At 37.4% G+C, this 19,928-nt stretch overlaps 2 protein-coding genes across 2 annotated transcripts; both read left to right on the top strand.

Moving 5' to 3' along the window:
* Positions 1-12,370: 12,370 nt before the first annotated feature.
* On the top strand, positions 12,371-15,240 carry LOC149969045 (uncharacterized). Its single transcript, XM_090170088.1, has 4 exons — positions 12,371-12,652; positions 13,104-14,163; positions 14,225-14,555; positions 14,664-15,240. The coding sequence occupies exons 1-4, from the start codon at positions 12,371-12,373 to the stop codon at positions 15,238-15,240; spliced, it is 2,250 nt and encodes a 749-aa protein (XP_090026214.1).
* A 438-nt stretch (positions 15,241-15,678) lies between these two features.
* On the top strand, positions 15,679-18,097 carry LOC149969044 (uncharacterized). The gene is made up of 4 exons (XM_090170081.1): positions 15,679-15,799; positions 16,019-16,189; positions 16,234-17,370; positions 17,955-18,097. The coding sequence occupies exons 1-4, from the start codon at positions 15,679-15,681 to the stop codon at positions 18,095-18,097; spliced, it is 1,572 nt and encodes a 523-aa protein (XP_090026207.1).
* Positions 18,098-19,928: the final 1,831 nt, after the last annotated feature.

Below are 19,928 nucleotides of genomic sequence, written 5' to 3'. Positions count from 1 at the left end.
ATCTGACTTTCAGTTCTGCGAAGACTCAGTTGGCCGTCTCACGTATAGTCTATCTTGGGCAAATAATCACTCCGGAGCGCATCGAGATCGATCCAGACCGAGTAAAGGCCATAACAAACCTTCCACCTCCGGAAGACAAGCGAGCTTTGGAACGCTTTCTAGGGATGGTAAACTTCATAACACGATTCCTACCAGCACACTCCGAGATGGCTGCTCCTTTAAGGGCACTACTGAAGAAAGATGCTGTCTTCGGATGGGACCCGAACATTCAGGTCGTATATGACTCCTTTAAACAACTAATAGCTTCAGCTCCAATACTAGCTGTCTTCAATCCCTCACGCTCCTGCCGCATTAACGTTGACGCTAGTTCCAAAGGGATTGGTGCGGCATTACTTCAAGATGATATGCCAGTTGAATACGCCTCAACTACATTCAATGCCACCCAGAAGAACTATGCCCAGATAGAAAAGGAACTCTTGGGCATTCTATTCGCCTGCCAAAAGTTCCATTACTATATAGTGGGCACACATGTTCATATTGAGACTGATCATAAAACATTAACTTCTATCGTACATAAACCGAGGCATATGTTGTCACCACGACTCCAGCGAATGGTCCTTCGACTTTTACGCTACAACTTTACACTGACGAACATGTACGTACCTGGTAATAAATTACAGATTGCCGACACTCTCCCGTTCACCACTAATCCAGACTGAACTTGACACAACCGAGATGGAAGGAAACCACGCTGCTATACATTTGATAACAGCACTTTCTGACTCTAAGCGTATAGCCTTCCAAGAAGCAACAAAAACAGACTCAACTCACCAAATGTTGATAGCTTATATCTATGATGGGTGGCCGACATCTCAGAAAAAGGTGTCTACTAATCTTGTACCATATTGGCCACATCAGGAGGAGTTTCACGAGTCCGAGGGCCTCATCTATCGTGGAGACCGTCTAGTTGTCCCAGCAGCGCTGAGGGTAGAGGTAATAAAACAACTCCATGCAGTACATCAGGGCATCACAGCGTGTTTAGCGAAAGCCAAGATGCATGTTTACTGGCCGCAAATGACCCTTGATATAACGAATTTCATCAAAACCTGCCCAATATGCCGAAAAGGGGACAGAGCAAATACCGTTATACCGATGCAACCTCATCCGGTGCCAGATCTCCCTTGGGAGGCAGTAGCAGCTGATATATTCCAAGTAGAGAATAAGAAACAAATATTATTGGTTGACTACTTTTCAAAGTTTTTAGAGGCGCAGGAGTTGAAATCAACTACGACAGAAACAGTCATGAATTTTTTGGCACCACACTTTTCGAGGCATGGCGCACCGCAACGTTTGGTGTCCGATAACGGACCGCCATTTTCATTATAAAAATTTAAGGAGTTCCTTCAGCAATGGGGAGTTTGTCATATAGCAAGTAGCCCGCACTATCCTCGTTCTAACGGTATGGTAGAACGTTCTGTACAAACATTAAAAAACTTATTACTCAAAGCCAAGCAAGATGGCCACGATCTTAATTATATTCTACTAGAATATCGCACCACTCCAGTAGGACAATTGCCAACTCCTGCACAGATGTTAATGGGGCGCCAGCTTAGGTCAGCCAATACTACATCAACTGCTTCGCTCCAACCTCAGTACCCTACCCGACATATACATGAGATGCTGCACGATAGACAACATCAGATGAAGCAGACACAAACCGTATCACGATTCCCAAGCCCAGCCTGTTTCTCGCAGAGTGTGCATATTTATTATCACGATGCTCACCGAACCTGGTTACCAGCAGTAATAATATCTCGTGCAACGGAACCCCATTCCTACATCTTGAGGAGAAGCGATGGATCTGTCATTCGAAGGACACTACAACAACTACGGAGACGATTTTGTGCGACTAACACGGACATGGCTCAAAAACATTCAGATCCTGAAAACTTGATAATACAGAGAAAAGTTCAAGGTTATTCAGCATTTATCAAAATCGATCATGCACCAAATACCATGCACCTAAGAGTGAATAAAAATACGACTGATGCTGCACTTCCAAATCCCGAAGTTCAACAACAGACTCCAAATTCACAACTACCACACCTTCAGGTTCCGGCAAAGCTATCTTCAGACGCAGCACCTAATAACCAACGTAATTTGGTACAAATAGCTTCCAGAACACCGATATCTAGACAAGATCAACCTGCTATGCCAATAAATACGAAGGGTATATAAACTAATCGCCGAATCTTAGACGAGTCATGTTAATAAACCTCTCTAAATTTTGATTATAAACCGTCTTATTATTAATTATATCAATAATCAGGTAAGCTAATAATATAATAACTATGACTAGGCTAAATGACGAGTTTTCGTCGAATTAGGGTAGCGAGGCGCGAGAGTTTTCTCGTGAGACTCGCCCATTTCTATAGTTTCCTGGTCGCATTTATATTTATAAGATAAACTACATTTAAACCATCTGAGCGATGATTTTAAATTCTATCGAGTGTTGGTGAGGAGAAATCGAAGTTCTGAGCGTACGCATTAGGAGCTAGTGCTCCAAAGTAATAACAAATCCACGAAACATGATATCAAAAATTAAAAAAAAAAAATTCTAAAGCTTTAGGTATTAAGGTAAAGAGTATTCCGATAATCCGCTTCTAAGGTCTTTAAAAACTGAAATGTAAAATTTCTTTTACGTTCTGAAATAAAGAGAATAAGTATTTTAGACCAGAGAAATTTCACTGTCTCCCGTCACGTAAATTGGGTCGTATACTAGGCTTCGTCGGTTTGTTTCTCTAAAGTGTTACTTGGCAGCGTTTCGAAAAACTGAGACACTATCTTCACTAACTAAACTTTTAAATTTAGGATGGTAACCTTGAAACGTCGCATCAAGGTGAGAAAAGATTTCATTGATGTGACGTTTCCTTTGAGATGGGTTGGTCGAGGTTTTACTGTTGCGTGGTCCACGTGATATCCTGACTTTTATTACTGGGGTCACAATAAAGACATTGTTCGCGGCATTGATGATCTACCACAACGAAAAATTAATAGCTGTGAAAGTCCGTATCACGCCAGGAAGCTTCGAATGAGTTCCAGAATCATTTGTAGGTGATCATTTTGAACAAATTTTGCAATTTCCCTAAATTTGTACGTGTTTCATAGTATTTTTAGAATAAAAATATCTTAATTAATTTAAAAAAAAATCATTTCAACAACGGTGACACTTATACACCTATCGTTTACCTACCTGTCTTACGTATTCTAATTTCAAAACGCACATTACGTAGTAGCGATCGTTTTCTTATATTATTAAAAAAAGAAATGCTTAGTAAAGAAAAAGAATTTGGTCCAAGAAATAATAGAAACTACAAAATTGCCTGTTTTCAAAGATTTGTAGGCTGATTTTTGAAAGCAATTTACTCGGAAGCGATGCTATTCGACTTAATATGACCCAAAGAACATGTCTCTTAAATGTTTACATGCTAATCCGTAAAATCCTGTTTGTTGTTTAAAGAGAAAAGCGCATGGATTTGTTTCATTTAACCATAAAAAAATTTATACGAATAATTATTATTATGGATTTGAGTTGTAAAGAATTTTTGGCACAATACACTTTACCTAGAACGATATTTAAAAACCGTTGGGAAATGCTAAGACCTGATTTGTATCACTAAACACAGTAAGTCATCCAATTGATTCTGCTACGCAGGTTACAATTTCTTAATCATTATTTTATAATAAAACGAAGAGATGAGAAAGACCGATCTTTTCGTTATATATTGAAATATATTTTGCACATAAAACGAAAATATTACTTATGTTTTGACATTTTGAAAAAGTCACTATCGGAGCAATTATATGATGAAATTATCCCATTATACATCATCATATGTTTGTTTTTTTTCAAGGAGGAGCATTCAGTAGGTCACGGCGATGATTACTGACACAGAACTGTCAAGTCGAGAGTGCACCGCATCAGCCAAGGTTCCAGAGGGTAGCCAAGGTCTCCAATGAGCCTTGTTTCCTCTGTATCCATTGAGGAGAGAGGGATCCGGGGGTCGCAATTCGCCCATATGCTTGAATCGTGAGTATTTCCAGGCTGGTCCGCCAAAACTTTTACGATTTTAGGCGTAAAATTTCAAAACCAATTGTTATATATGTAAAAGAGTAGTGCAAATATTTGAAATTGTGAAACATTGTTAAATTCTACTCTAAGATTAAAACCACCTGACAACTTCTCGAAATAAACAAAAAATTCAAACTTTAATGATTTCTAAACTTTACAAAAGAATTAAGGTGAGTGGTAATTTTGAACCGTTATAAAAAAACACTTATCCCTTCATTGCGCTACATGTCTACCCAGCGCTTATCTTTTTTATTTTAAGGGCAAAGTCCGAGAACAAGGGGCTATTCCCATTTTCTTCGGGAGGGGGAATATGATACAATAATAACTAGAACTTTTAGACATGATTCGTCTTTTAACCTTTCCGCCCGATGAGACCTGGTGGGTCTCATAAGTTCAATATATATTACTTTTTTTTTTCAAATTTCTAAGTTACACAACAGTTTAACTGGTCTTTTCAAAATGCTTCCATTAGATAGTTTCACAAAACATGATCTGTTTATCTCGTCCCTTCCTAGATCAGTTTTTACCACTCTTCCCAGCTTCCAAGTTTGACGTGGTTGGTTGTCTTCAATTTCACTCCTGGTGTAGACTTTTGTACATCATGGGCTGACCTTAGGTTCAAAATATATTCCTTTCTCCATCTTTTCCAGGTTCGATTCAGTAGCGTCTCCTGATATCTCCATCTTCTTCTCAGGGTATTCCCTTTCACGTCGCTAGGTTTTAAGTTATCTATTTTAAAAGAAGTACTACGGTTGGGGAGTAGGATATGCAATGCGGTAAGACGTGACAAATCATTTGCGCCTTCGTTCAAGTACGTGATTGGGCGAGATTATATTTTATTTGAAACCTCTACCAAAACCAAAGCCAACACAAGAACGTCCTTTGGACATCCGATAGACGTCACATTCGGATCTTGCCTCCGTCCGTAAGACATCCCAAAATCCAGGGTGAACGTTAAAAGACCACAAAATGTCCGGTTCGTCTAGAGCCGTAGTACGTCCCGGGGACGAGTTTTCAGACGTCTGACGGCGATTACGTCGGCCGTCGTCTTTCTATAATACCTAGAGATGTCTTTGGGCATTGAATTTGGTTCAATCATGGCTCAATAGGGATGAAACTAGGACGTTGATTGGATATCGTGTTCTGAACAAATAATTTAAAAAGCCAAACTTGATTTTAAAATTTTATTTAAAACATTTATAATACAAGATAATGGAAAAATCTAGCAACAAGCGTACAATTTGATTGTAATAACACGAACACTGCATTAAAATTAAAAAATTGGAAACTTTAAGGTATTAGCAGTTAACATATAAATTACAAAACTTAGTTATTATTAAACCCTTCGCTCCCGCGTATCGTTTTATTACGATGTAGCAGTGCGTTGATGATAATAAGTAAAATAAAGAAGATGATGTCGGACTAAGATTAGGATACTCAATGCAACTCTGATTGAAATGCTTTTATTGACATATAAAATAACACAAAAATGCACAATATAAACGAAAAGTTAAAAATGGGACTTCTAACATAAATCGGACGTATCCTCAGGATACCTGGCAGCCATGTCGGTTAATAACACTTAAAATTGGAGGCGGTAAAGAAAAATAATAAATAAAAAGTACTAGCGTTAGGCGCTTAAATTTACTTAGATATTTGATACAATTTATTGGGGAAGTAACTCTAAATTAAGACTGGCGTGGAGAAGGTTAAAATCGGTTAAGACACCGTTATGGGTTGGGGGCTCGGTTTTTATACTGGTTGGGATAAAGGAGTATTGTTTGTGGCTCTCGATACGGGGTGTTTCTCGCTCTCGGGACAGGAAATTAACCAAACCCTCTAACTTGGTATTGAAGGAATCATTGGGGAGTATCTATTTAACATGGTTTTATGGGCTCTAGACTCAATACTTTAACTTGTCGGGGATTGGCGTGTATGCTTAAACGTGAGGGGTTTTTTTTTCATGGAGATTTTTCAACGTTACGGATTTGCTGTCAGGGGATGTTGTCTTCTTTCTGCTGGCTCTGTTTCTTGGTGTCTCGAATACAGGGTAACTGCAAAAGCAACGTGGACGACTTCATTTCTCGATAAAGAAGGGGACGATACCCAGGAATGTCCTTTGCCAGTGGGATGATACTTCGACGACAGGCGGGTTTGGAGGGGTGCCTTTAGTTGACTCGCTCTACTGATAGTGTTTTCTCAAAGGGGATTCATTTGAAATTAAACGCGATGGGCATTTCGCCTCTTTTGGATTGACCGTGAAATTTGTGCATTATGCATCTTTTATTGGGACACCGCGGACTGAGCCCGGACTGGGTTGGGAATCTCTCCTAGTTCCGATTCTGTTCGAACTCTTCCTGTTAATTCTCTGGTTTTGTTGTTCTTCCGTCTAGGGGGGGGGGGAGTCGGTTGTAGGATTGGTAGTGGTTTTTACTTGCAGATATATTTTCTCGGATCTCTGGAAGGTGGCGCTATTTTCTATAGGAAGGGTCACTGTTTCTACCCATTTGGACGATTTTCTCGTTTTCGTCCTTGGCATTTAAGTTTGATGGATTTTTCCAGAGCCGAATATTACCTTTCACACTGTAAGGCAGGGGCTAGGTCGGCCGCTACATAGTTGGTGTGAAAAAAAAGGGGGGGGGGTTTCGGACGCTCTTTCCTGTTTGGAACTGTCGCCTCATGGTGCAATCGGACCTGGGTGGATTTTCTATTTTTTTCCAGGTGCTGGATTGTCTAGCTGTGGGAAAGGTAACACTAAGGTGGGACAATGAATGGATTCGCGAAATTACGGGTTTAAATATACTTTTAAGATTTTTAGGGGTTGTTTAATTTAATTTTAATATATAGAATTTTAAATTTTATCTATTTTCTGGGGCTTTCTAACCATACAACGCATGACATACCAAGAAAGTAGGGGTTAATCAAGTGTATTGAAGGATTTTTAATTAGTTGGGGATACTTGATTAGATTAGATGTACATTATAGGAAAATACCAAATATTTGATTATGGGATACACAAAACGAATAATTTTTAAAAATACATATAAAATATGAACCAAAAAACTTTTGTTTTTCTCTCTCGTCATATGACGCCACAGTGGTAAAATTATTTAATTTTTATATAAAATAAATTTTGAACTTAACTATTCAACTTATAAAAATGTAAGTACAATAAAATTCATTTTTCAATCAGAAACACAATACTATTCCTTAAAAATAAATAATTAGGACTATCGGATGAAAAGTGTACTTTAGAAATTGCTGTTACTCGAAGCTTAATTTTAATATCTACCCAAATCTTACTTTTGGAATTACAATTTCACTATATAAAATATCACAGTATAAAATAAAGCATTAGGTGAACCGTTCAGTGCGAGAAATGAATATTAAAAAGTAAAATTGAAACATGTACAGGTCCAAAATGAACTTTAAAAACAGCGAACCTTCGCTAACTTTCAGAGAATACACTCCAAATCTTACTTTTGGAATTACAAATTCACTAAACTATTCACGGAACACATTTGAGCTAAAAGTCCACCAATCAGTGAGAGTGAAAATGAATACTCCATAAAAGTTACGAGTGAAAACAGAGTGTGATCAAATATATTGTCTTCCTACCTCTGCAAAAGACATTAAAAAATCGATTTACAATCATTAAAAAAATCTAACAGTTTTTTTATAAAATACTTACTTTTATGATAATTTATCAGCGATACTAGAGATTACTATGTTATAATCTTTAACGTTTGTGTAGCACGCTTTATGGTGACTGATGTACCTATTCCAAACTATCGAGTAATGGCGTCGTACAAAAGAAACTACAAACTGCCGAACTGCGCTACCAGATATTTTAAAAGGACTTTAGCGCGGCCAACTTAGATCAGCTTTTGCGCACACTAAGTAATTGGCTGTGATTGTAAAAATAATTAATCCAATAAAATAATTATCATCAGAATACAATGAAAATAATGGAAATAAACATTAAAAAATAATAGTATAAAAAATAGAAAAATTAACAACAGATAAAATTAATTAAATAATTAAGTAGTTTTGATTTAACACGTAATTTAATTAATTCTCGTTTATTAAACTCGTAAATTTAAATATTAATATTCATAATAAAATTAATATTTTGTGGTTCATTAATCATTATTGGCTCAATTACAAATACAGCTGAAACAAATTAAAATTAATTGCTGATAAACGCGCCTCTAGATAGCATCGATGGATGGACGAAACATTTCGGACGAATAGTGGATATCCATGCGAGGTCGATTGGGCTGAATATCGGATGTCGCGAAATTGGTACTACGAGGACTAAAACGCACAGAGTTCCAAAAGCCCGATTATTTGGCCAAAATTCTAGAGAACCTATCATAAATAGTTTTACATATTTCGTTTATTCAGAATACCTGGATTTGTCAAATGTACAATTTTTTTTCATGCGACCCCTAGCGGCCAAGTTAGCTTCCTATTGCGTTTTTGACCTTTACATTGGATAGATTAAGCTATTGATATCATGTAGTATTTTTTGAATAGCGATTTCTCGTATATAAATTAAGATACGAAACGAAAACCATCTCAAAATGGAAAAAATCAGTCATCTTTGACTGGCTCTAACTCCAAACGATGCTAGCCAATTTCGTAGATCTTTTCACTGTGGGTAGACAAGAAGTCATTAATGTAATTACGGTGAAAAATCGTTGCGATCTAACAATTTCTTTAATATAGCCCAAAGCTAGCCAAGATTTCGGCGATTTTTGGGCTGGAAAAATTAAATGTTTTAAAAAAATCCGAAACTTAAATTTGCTCACAAAATGGTTTTGTGTGTTTTTTTTTTAAGAATTTGTACGCAAACGTTATAAACGTCTTTTTTTGAAATAATATTTTTAGTCTATATTATTGAAATTTTTATTCTGTTTTCACTTTTGCTTTGCTTAGTTTAGCATAACACAACCGTTGAAGTAGGCCTCCAAAAGCAGGCGATTGTTTTCATTGAGGAATAAATTGTAGTTGATGGTCCACTTGGTCAACTCAGACACGGAAACTTACTAATATGACTGAATGCACTATTGAAAGTAAACAGGTGCAGCTGGACTCGCTTATCTCCATTAATAAGTCCGATTAAGTCGATATATCAACGTGTGCGCCCAGAAAAAACTTTCTTTGCTAGGAGACAACTTAAAAGGTAATTGTTCAACTGATGACTTTGAAATACTTAAAATATCTCTGCGAAAGGAAAAGGGTCGCTTTGATAAGTGGTGGAAAGACGCTTCCAGATGGCTCACGCTTCATGGCTGGATTCGGATTATACCATGTTAAATATTTAACAAGTATTTCAAAGAAAAGAATAATATATTTATCTACTAAATTTAAAGGCATTGTATAAGCCGTGTAAAAAGAAAATAAAACTCCTCTCTTTGTAGCGCGTGCGAGAGTATCCCAGCAAACACAAATCGTCTATGGGACGTCCCAGCATGGTCCTTAGAGGCCAGCTTGGTCCCGTCCAAAATTCGTCCTACGGGACGAATAACGGACGTCCCATTTTAGTCCTCGTAGAACCAATTTCGTGACATCCGATATTCAGCCCAATCGACGTCGCATGGATCTCCACTATTCGTCCGAAATGTTTCGTCCATCAATGCTATCTAGAGGTGCGTTTATCAGCAATTAATTTTAATTTTTTCACCTGTATTTGAGCTGATAATGATTAATGCACCACAAAATATTAATTTTATTAAGAATATTATTATTTAAATTTACGGGTTTATTTAACGTGAATTAATGAAATTACGTGTTAAATCAAAACTACTTAATTATTTAATTAATTTTTTCTGTTCTTAATTTTTATATTTTTTTTATATTATTATTTTCTTAATTTTTATTTCCATTATTTTCATTTGATGAATTATTTCTACAATCACAGCCAATTACTGCGAAAAAGCTGATCTAAGTTGGCCGAGCTAAAGTCCTTTTAAAATATCTGGTAGCCCAGTTTGTAGTTTCTTTTGTATGACGCCATTACTCGATAGTTTGGAATCGGTCACCATAAAGTACATAATGCGTTCTACACAAACGTTAAAGATTATAACATCGTAATCTCTAGTATTGCTGATAATATATCATAAGAATAAGTATTTTATTAAAAAACTGTTTGATTTTTTTAATGATTTTAACTCGATTTTTTTCATGTGTCTTTTACAGAGGTAGGAAGTAAATATGTTTGATCAAAGTCTATTCATTTTGGACCTGTACATGTTTCAATTAAACTTTTTAAGATTATTATTTATTACTCTCACTGAACGGTTCGCCTAAAGCTTTATTTTATACTGTGATAATTTATATAGTTAAATTGTAATTCCAAAAGTAAGATTTGCGTGTAATTCTCCGAATGTTAGGGAAGGTTCGCTGTTTTTAAAGTTCAATTTGGATCTGTACATGTTTCAATTTAACTTTTTAAGTTTATTATTCATAACTCTCACTGAGTGGTTCGCCTTAAGCTTTATTTAATTTTGTTATATTTTATATATTGGATTTGGAATTCCAAAAGTAAGATTTGCGTTGAATTCTCCGAATGTTAGTGAAGGTTCGCTGTTTTTAAAGTTCATTTTGGACCTGTACATGTTTCAATTTAACTTTCTAAGTTTATTATTCATTACTCTCACTGAACGGTTCGCCTAAAGCTTTATTTTATACTGTGATAATTTATATAGTTAAATTGTAATTCCAAAAGTAAGATTTGCGTGTAATTCTCCGAATGTTAGGGAAGGTTCGCTGTTTTTAAAGTTCATTTTGGACCTGTACATGTTTCAATTTAACTTTTTAAGTTTATTATTCATTACTCTCACTGAGTGGTTCGCCTAAAGCTTTATTTAATTTTGTTATATTTTATATATTGGATTTGGAATTCCAAAAGTAAGATTTGCGTTGAATTCTCCGAATATTAGGGAAGGTTCGCTGTTTTTAAAGTTCATTTTGGACCTGTACATGTTTCAATTTAACTTTTTAAGTTTATTATTCATTACTCTCACTGAACGGTTCGCCTAAAGCTTTATTTTATACTGTGATAATTTATATATTTAAATTGTAATTCCAAAAGTAAGATTTGCGTTGAATTCTCCGAATGTTAGGGAAGGTTCGCGGTTTTTAAAGTTCATTTTGGACCTGTACATGTTTCAATTTAACTTTTTCAGTTATTTATTCATTACTCTCACTGAACGGTTCGCCTAAAGCTTTATTTTATACTGTGATATTTTATATAGTTAAATTGTAATTCCAAAAGTAAGATTTGAATAAATATTAAAATTAAGCTTCGAGAAACAGTAATTTCTAGAGTACATTTTTCATCCGATAGTCTTATTTTTTTTAAGGACTAGTATTAAATGGCTTAGTTTTATTTTGCTTCTGATTTAAAAATTAATTTTTTTTTAATTGTATAAGGAAGGTTGTTTAATTTTTTAATTGTTTAGTTCGAAATTGATTTTGTTATATAAAAATTAAATAACTATATAAGTTTTGTAATTTATATGTTAACTGCTAATACTTGCAGAGTTCATGTTATTACAATCAAATTGTACACTTGTTGCTGGATTTTTTCCATTATCTTGTATTTTAATGTTTTGAATAAAATTTTAATATCAAGTTTGGCTTTTTAAATTATTTGTTCAGAATACGATATCCAATGAACATCCTACTTTCATCCCTATTGAGCCATGATTGAACCAAATTAAAGGCCTAAAGACATCTCTAGGTTTTATAGAAAGACATCCAGGGGACGACCGCCGTAATCGCCGTTGGATGTCCGAAAACTCGTCCCCGGGACGTACTACGGCTATAGACAAACCGGACATTTGGACGTCCTTTAACGTCCAACCGACGTCAACCCCGGATTTTGGGATGTCCTACGGACGAAGGGAAGATCCGAGTGTGACGTCTATCGGATGTCCATAGGACGTGTTTGTGTTTGCTGGGATACCACAAAAATTTAAAATATTAAAAAGTTGTCGCGAGCTAATTATTGTTTTTAAAAAGAGGATCGTTAGGCTTGAGTTTTTAATGTAAAATTCGAATTAAAGGAGTTGACAAAGGAAAGTTGTATATTTTTCAGTCTATATTTTAGCTCTCCCAATTAATTTAAAGTTAATTTTCCTCACTGTTTTGGTGCCGAAACCCGGGAATATTTCCGGTGTTATTAAAATAGTCAACTCCTTCGTGCTTGTGTAATTCGACGCTTCGAAAATGGCTGATGACTTGAGAAAATTCGTGAGAAAGAGAGGGGCGCTAAGAGCTTCCGCAACTATCATATTTAGGTCCTTGGATGAAGAACTAGGAAGAAATGAGAAGGACTACGATAATTTAGAAGATTCCCTTACGCAATTGACATCAAAAATAACAATTATAAGTGAATTGGATGCGAAAATCGAAAATCTATTAACAGATATTGAAGACTACGAGCAAGAAATAGAAAGAGCGGAAGAATACAGAGAAAGATTCGTCGATTTGAAGAGCAAAGTGACAAGGGTATTATCACGCAATAGGAGAGTTCACCCCCTGCAAATACTGATCTGAACTTCGTCAATGCTGTAAATCCGGCCGCGAGAATCATGGAACCCACCGTAAAGCTTCCACATTTGAAGATTAAAAAAATCAACGGCGATATAGCAGAGTGGCAAAATTTCTGGGCGCAATTTAACAGCGCTATTCACACTAACGCTCAACTACATGCCACCGAGAAATTCAACTATTTGAAGAGTTATTTGGACGGAGCGGCAGAAAGAGCTATATCCGGATAAGCATTGATTGAAAGAAACTACGAGCCAGCTATCCAAATACTTCAAAACAGGTTCGGAAGAAAAGAACTAATAATTAACGCGCACATGAACCGTCTATTGAGTATGGATCCGGTTACAAGATCGAGTGATATCTGTGCTCTTCGAGCACTCTACGACTCCTGCGCTATTGAAGTCTGCAGTCCAAAGGCATTGTCGCGGACAGTTACGGATCCCTGTTATGTCCAGTGTTGTTCAAATTGTTACCACAAGATATAGCGTTGCTTTTTAGCAGAGAGCAAGACCACGAAGCCGAATGGAAAGTTGACGAGTTACTGAGATTTTTAAATAAAGAAATTTCCAGTCGAGAACGAGCATTTGCGGTACAACGAATTGAACCCAATCGATCACACCAGGAAAATTCTACACAAGTTGGAAAACCGTCTCGTTCAACTGGAAATACGCGTCAGAACAGCTATCAAAACCGAAGACCCGTTATACCTACCGCCGCTTCTTTTAGTGCTAACGTCGTGAAGCAGTGCGTCTTTTGCGAAGACCTCTCGCATAATTTCTACGAGTGCACTAAAAATACCGTTGAGGAACGAAAGGGAATCGCTCTGAAGAAGAAGCTGTGCTTCATATGTCTGAGGGGAAATGACAGAGCTCACGAGTGCCGTTCGAAGTTTAATAAATGTACCAAATGTGGACGCCGACATCATGTAATTTTGTGTGATAAACGGCCTGAAGACACTGCGACTAAAGTTAAAGAAGTTGAAACTCAAAACAGTCACGTAGCGGCAATGACGTTGTTTCCTAATACAACGCCTAAAGAAGTAGTACTCCTTCACACAGAGAGAGCATTAGTGATTAATCAAGAAGAGAATGTTGAAACGGTTCGTTGTTTGTTGGATAGCGGGAGCCACGTGTCTTATATAAAAGAAGACGTGTCGAGGAGATTAAACCTTGAAGTTTTGAGTGAAGAACCACTGAACATAATCACATTCGGAAATACTGAGCCAGTCAGAGGTTTGAGAAAAAGAGTGCGTTTGGAATTAAGAAATGTTAAAAATCCCAGTCAAGTTGTAACTATTGAGGCGTATGAAACCCCAGAGCTGTGCGGGGTGGTCTTTGCATTACCCGATACAAATGTAATGAGCGAGATGCAGAAACGAGGTCTAGTGCTTTCCGATGGGCTAAATACTGAAAATGATGGTCGACCAAATACCTCTGTGGACGTTTTAATTGGATCGGACGTCTGGAAAAGTTGAAAGGTTGGGTAACGCTCTCGTCGCTCTTGACACCGTTTTGGGATGGACCTTACAAGGACCAACGTCAGTTAATGTTGCTACCGTCGGAAGAAATCCTGTGCCTTGTTTGAGAATTGCAGCTGAAGAAGAAGACATTTCCAGACAAATACGTGCTTTCTGGGAACTAGATTCTATTGGAATTAATCAGATATCGGACAATGAAACGACAACACAAAATAAGGTTTTGCAAGAGTTCGAAAACACTATTGAGTGCGAAAACGGTCGATACCTTGTTTCTCTTCCGTGGAAGAAGAATAAAGAGCAATTGGCGGACAACTACGAAGTGGCTAAAAAACGAACTATCAACCTAATGCAGAAGCTGAAACCTAATGTAGAGCTGTTAACCGAGTATCATGATATAATAACGGAACAAATAAAATTGGGCATAGTAGAAGAAGTTTTACAAACATAGAAAGCAAGCAACGAAAATGTAGTTTGTTATTACGTACCACATAGAGCGGTCATCCGAGAAGCTAGTCAAACTACGAAAGTGCGCATAGTTTTCGACGCTTCGTCTCACGCGAAAGGAGAACTGTCCCTGAATGACTGTCTCGAGACTGGCCCGACTTTGATTCCAGAGTTGTTTGACGTACTAATAAGATTTAGAGGTCACAAAATTGCCATTAGTGCCGACGTGGAACGCGCTTTTCACCAAATTTCACTAAAAGAAAACGACAGGAACGCTGTCAGATTTTTGTGGGTACAAGATCTAAAAGACCTCCTTAGAAAACCATTGAAGGTCTACCGTCTAGTGCGAGTTCCGTTTGTGGTAACAACAAGCCCATTCTTGCTATCAGCTACCATAAAATACCACGCGAAGAAATACACAGAAGAATATCCAAGAGCAAGTGAAGTATTGTTGAATGATTTATATGTCGATGATATGCTTTCTGGTGCTTTAGATACGGACGAAGCTAGAAAATTAGTATCTGAAACTTCAAAAATAATGGAAGAAGCTGGAATGAAACTACATAAGTGGCGTTGTAACGCAAAAGGAGTTATCAATATCGATGAAACTTCTGAAAACCAATGAGCACTAGTCTCCCGAGTTCTGCACCCGCTAAAGTTCTTGGACTAGCCTGGAATGAATACGAAGATGTAATGAGATTTGACCTAGGCACGCTATTTAAGTTTATAGCTAACCGAAGAAATACGAAAAGATGGGTATTGAAATCAGTGGCGAGACTTTTTTCTATTCGAGCGAAGATATTGTTTCAAGAGATATGGAACCTTGGCTTAACATGGGACGATGAACTTCCACCAGAGTTGGCTACTCGATTTGATACATGGTGCTATGACTTAAGAGAATTACAAGAATTATCTTTCGCGAGATATTACTGGAAAGACGCTACTGAAGATTTAGAAACCGATCTGGAAATTCACTGTTTTGTCGACGCCAGTGAAAGAGCGACGCGGCAGTGGTGTACTTACGATCAAAATTTGTTACGGGAAGATATTTAACGGCTCTAGTATGCTCGAAAACTCGAGTAGCACCCATCAAAAAACTAACTCTTCGAGGTTAGAGTTAATGGGCGCGATACTCGGTGCAAGACTCGTGAAGCGAGTGGTCAATGCTATGTCGGTTGAAATACGTAAGGTTCGATTTTGGACGGATTCAATGGTGGCTCTACATTGGATAAGAGGCCAGGCAGACAAATGGAAACCGTTTATCGAAAATAGAGTGAGATAAATTCAAGAACTTTCTGATCCGGTCTTGTGGGGACACTGCCCTGGTCATTTAAATCCCCCTGACTTACCTACCCGGGGTAAGACTCTTTCTGAGTTATCAACTTGCGATCTTTGGTGGAAAGGACCAGAATTTTTGATGTCAGAGGTAACAACCGAATCCTATATCGATAAAGTTAAAAAAGAGAACGTAGAAAACGAGCTAAGACAATCTTATAGAGCCAATCAAGTTGCAGTTTTGACAGTGAAAGGAGCGACGGAGCCAATACTGAAATTGAACAATTACAGCTCTTTGAGTAAAGTTTATCGAATTACCGCGTTGGTTATGAGATTTATTAAGATACTGCGAAGCAAACAAAAATTAAGGAACCGTTAACTGCCGAAGAACTAGCACAGGCTGAGTTATATTGGATATTAAATGCGCAAAGAGAATCATATGGAAAAGAAATCGATCATCTCAAATCCGGAAAACCGATACCTCGCGTCTCGAAAATCCTTGAATTACACCCCGTGTTTGATCAGAATGGTGTTCTTTGCGTAAGTAGTCGCTTATTCGGACAACATTTCACAGACCGTGAGAAGAATCCATGGATTTTAGATTCCAAACATTATTTAACGTCACTCCTAGTTGCTTATCACCATAAACGTTTGATGCATTCCGGAGTTAATGAAACGATGACCGAACTAAGGGAAAGCTTTTGGGTACCAAGAGCTCGTCAACTAGTGAAATCGGTTACAAGGTGCAAAAGATTCAACGCGAAACCAGCCACGGCTATAAGCGCACCGTTACCAGCAGCGAGAACTAAACCGGCGCCACCGTTTGACGTCACCGGTGTGGATTTTTGTGGAATTTTATATGTAAAATCTGGAAGCAAGTGCTACATCGCACTTTTTACTTGCGCAGTGACTCGTGCAGTTCATTTGGAGTTGGTATCGGACCTGACAACCGAAACGTTTGTACTAGCGTTCAGAAGATTTATATCGAGACGTGGAATACCAAAATTGATCTATAGTGACAATGCTAAGACATTTAAAAGGGCCGAAGAAGAGTTCAAACAGTTGTGGAATAATGTGACGAGCCTCGAAGTTGCGGAATTCATCGCTACTAATAAGATCAAATGGCAATACATAGCCGACAGAGCGCCATGGTGGGGTGGTTTTTACGAGAGAATGGTGCGAAGTGTCAAAGTATCACTACGGAAAGTGCTCAAACTTTCGAGATTAAGCTACGAAGAACTAGAGACGATCTTGACGGAGACCGAGGCGGTTATAAATTCACGTCCTTTAACCTATTTATCCGAAGAAGCTACGGAGCTGGCACCTTTGACGCCCGCCCATTTTTTAATAGGACAAAGGCTAACCGTGTTACCATGTGGACCGCTACCAACTACCAAAGCTCAAACATCTTCGAGGGATCAATTAACTCGTCGCCTAAGATATCGTGAAACATTAATTGACCATCTCTGGAAACGTTGGGGTAAGAACTATTTATTAGAGCTGAGATCCGTCATCATCGCGATAATACAAAAACGACGGAAACGCTAAAAGTAGGAGACGTGGTTTTGGTCGAAGAAGCGAAACTTCCCCGTTTAATGTGGAAGATGGCCGTAGTTGATGAAGTAAAGCCAGGACGAGATGATATCGTAAGATTTATTGTGTTGCGACTTCCGAGTGGAACGAAGATAACGAGGCCCATTCAACGTTTGTATAAACTTGAATGTTAAAATTTGCTTGAACTATATTCAAGGGTGGGGTGAAGTGTTAAATATTTAACAAGTATTTCAAAGAAAAGAATAATATATTAATCTATTAAATTTGAAGGCATTGTATAAGCCGTGTAAAAAGAAAATAAAACTCCTCTTTGTAGCGCGTGCGAGAGTATACCACAAAAATGTAAAATATTAAAAAGTTGTCGCGAGCTAATTAATGTTTTTAAAAAGAGGATCGTTAGGCTTGAGTTTTTAATATAAAATTCGAATTAAAGGAGTTGACAAAGGAAAGTTGTATATTTTAGCTCTCCCAATTAATTTAAAGTTAATTTTCCTCATACCATTCCTAAAGAGATACTGAAGGCACCAAGAAATCAACCAATATTTGATGTACCAGGAACCTCTTCGAATGTAGAATCTGCAAATTCTAGGAGGCCACATATAGACTACGCCTCGGCGTCGTCTAGAACGAAAGGCGAAGAGTTAGTGATCTAGCGACAGCGGTAGCAGGTAACTCAACAGAAGAAATTGTAAAATCCACGGAACTCGTTTTAAAATATCAAGGCGAAAACCAGTTGTCCCACGTCTTGAAAGAATTATTAAAAAGTACAAATAGGTTAAAATAATTCAGCAGCTTACTAAAAATCCGAATCTGAGCCCAACAACTTGTTCTGTTGAAGAAGCTTTTTTGCTTTAGCCCTAATTATGGAGGGAAATTTATCTGTTTCAACTTATAAAATGTAACGTCAAACAGCCACATCCCACGGATCTATTATATTTCCACCTTATTATAAAGTCGTTGTAGACAAAAACCGATCGTGTTGTCAGTTTTACAAAGCTACACCAAAACTTTAAACATTAAAAACCTTGATCTTACTATGATCGCATCGTGGGGTTTCGATGGAAGCACCGCCCAATCTATGTGCAAGCAGAAATTGGACCGTTTAGAAGATTTATCAGACGCGGCCTTATTTGAGACAACAGTGATTCCTTTACGAATTTGTTCAAGCGTCGGACATACCATTTGGAATAATTCATCTCCACAGTCAATTAGATATTGCAGGTCTCTGATAATTCAATTTTTAAAAGAATGCAAAGATTCCATTTTTAAAGAAAAGGTTTGGGTTGAACAACAGATTGGAGATATTCATTCGCTTAATTCAACAATTTCAAACAATCTAAATGTATCGATCAAATATAGTCTCTATTTGACGGTAACTAATGGAAAGGTTTTAAGTATCATTTCTGGAGCAAAATCTCTGCAAACATGTTCGATATGCGGTGCCACCCCAACACAATTTAATCCAATAAACCTCCAAACAAGACTTCACGTAAACGATAGCCAACTTAATTACGGAATTAGTCCACTTCACGCCTGGATTAGATTTTTGGGCTTTCGTAACGTTGAAGGTTTAAGAACATGGCGAATTAAAGGCGGTGTAAACAATCCAGTCTTCATCCAAAGAAAACAAAGAATCCCAACTTTAATGTGGGAAAAACTATCGCTTAGAGTAGATTATCCGAATCCAGGTGGCGCCGGGACAAGTAATGATGGGAATACCGCTAGAAGTGCCTTTTCGCCAGAGAATCAGGAAGTTGTCTCGGATATACTCGGAATAGAAAAATGGTTAATTCAAAATTTACACGTCATTTCGTCGGCGCTTCCCGTAGACGCAACCAAATTTGGATAATACTGTCGGTGTCTTGCTGAAAGATATGCCTGTTACTCTTCACAAGATTCTCGTTCAAGGAGAAGCTATTATAAAAATAGCAAGCTGGTGAATCCAGGAACAAGATATGCCGTCGCGATAGGGAAATGCACGCTCGAAAGACCAGTCGAAAGGACAATCTATGCGATATTTTTGGTAGAGCTCTTCATTCCTCAGATCCAATCGTGTCAAACTTCTCTCTAAGTAAAATATTTGACAGGCGTTATCGCTTAACCCTTCCGAAAGAAGTAATTGATTTACTCCAAGAACTGGAAGTTCCGAATATAAATCGTTCGTTTAATTCACCGTGAGGAATCTGAGGACGAACAACCATTTACAGAATGGCAAAACGTAAATTTGTGCAATGAATTAACAATTTAAAATGTATAATTAAATCAAATAATTCGCAAAAACACCGATTTAAATTGTTTCGAATAGGTGTGAACTCAGCCTTTCTTTATCTTGCATAGGTTGCTATTCTTAAAAAAAAACAAAACGAAACCAATAATAATATAGACTAAAAGTATTATTCCAAAATAAAGACGTTTATCACGTTTGCGTACAAAGTTCAAGGTTGTCTCTCACATAGTTTGCTATTCTTAAAAAAACAAAACCAA

The sequence above is a fragment of the Leiobunum rupestre genome, chromosome 1 (assembly GCF_980474605.1).
Source record: "Leiobunum rupestre chromosome 1, qqLeiRupe1.1.hap1, whole genome shotgun sequence".
Lineage (NCBI taxonomy): Eukaryota > Metazoa > Arthropoda > Arachnida > Opiliones > Sclerosomatidae > Leiobunum > Leiobunum rupestre.
The sequence above is the reverse complement of the archived record's forward strand: the minus strand, read 5'-3'. Positions and strand labels throughout refer to the sequence as shown.

Bases quoted from the DNA above. Each gene is read 5' to 3' on its own strand.
- LOC149969045 (XM_090170088.1), top strand. From the start codon at position 12,371: ATGGCTGATGACTTGAGAAAATTCGTGAGAAAGAGAGGGGCGCTAAGA. The intron at 12,653-13,103 runs GTATTATCACGC...TGAAGTCTGCAG, and splicing joins TGAAGAGCAAAGTGACAAGG to TCCAAAGGCATTGTCGCGGA. The intron at 14,556-14,663 runs GTATCATGATAT...CGTACCACATAG, and splicing joins AATGTAGAGCTGTTAACCGA to AGCGGTCATCCGAGAAGCTA.
- LOC149969044 (XM_090170081.1), top strand. From the start codon at position 15,679: ATGCTCGAAAACTCGAGTAGCACCCATCAAAAAACTAACTCTTCGAGG. The intron at 16,190-16,233 runs GTAAAGTTTATC...AGATTTATTAAG, and splicing joins GAACAATTACAGCTCTTTGA to ATACTGCGAAGCAAACAAAA. The intron at 17,371-17,954 runs GTAAGAACTATT...CCATTCCTAAAG, and splicing joins CCATCTCTGGAAACGTTGGG to AGATACTGAAGGCACCAAGA.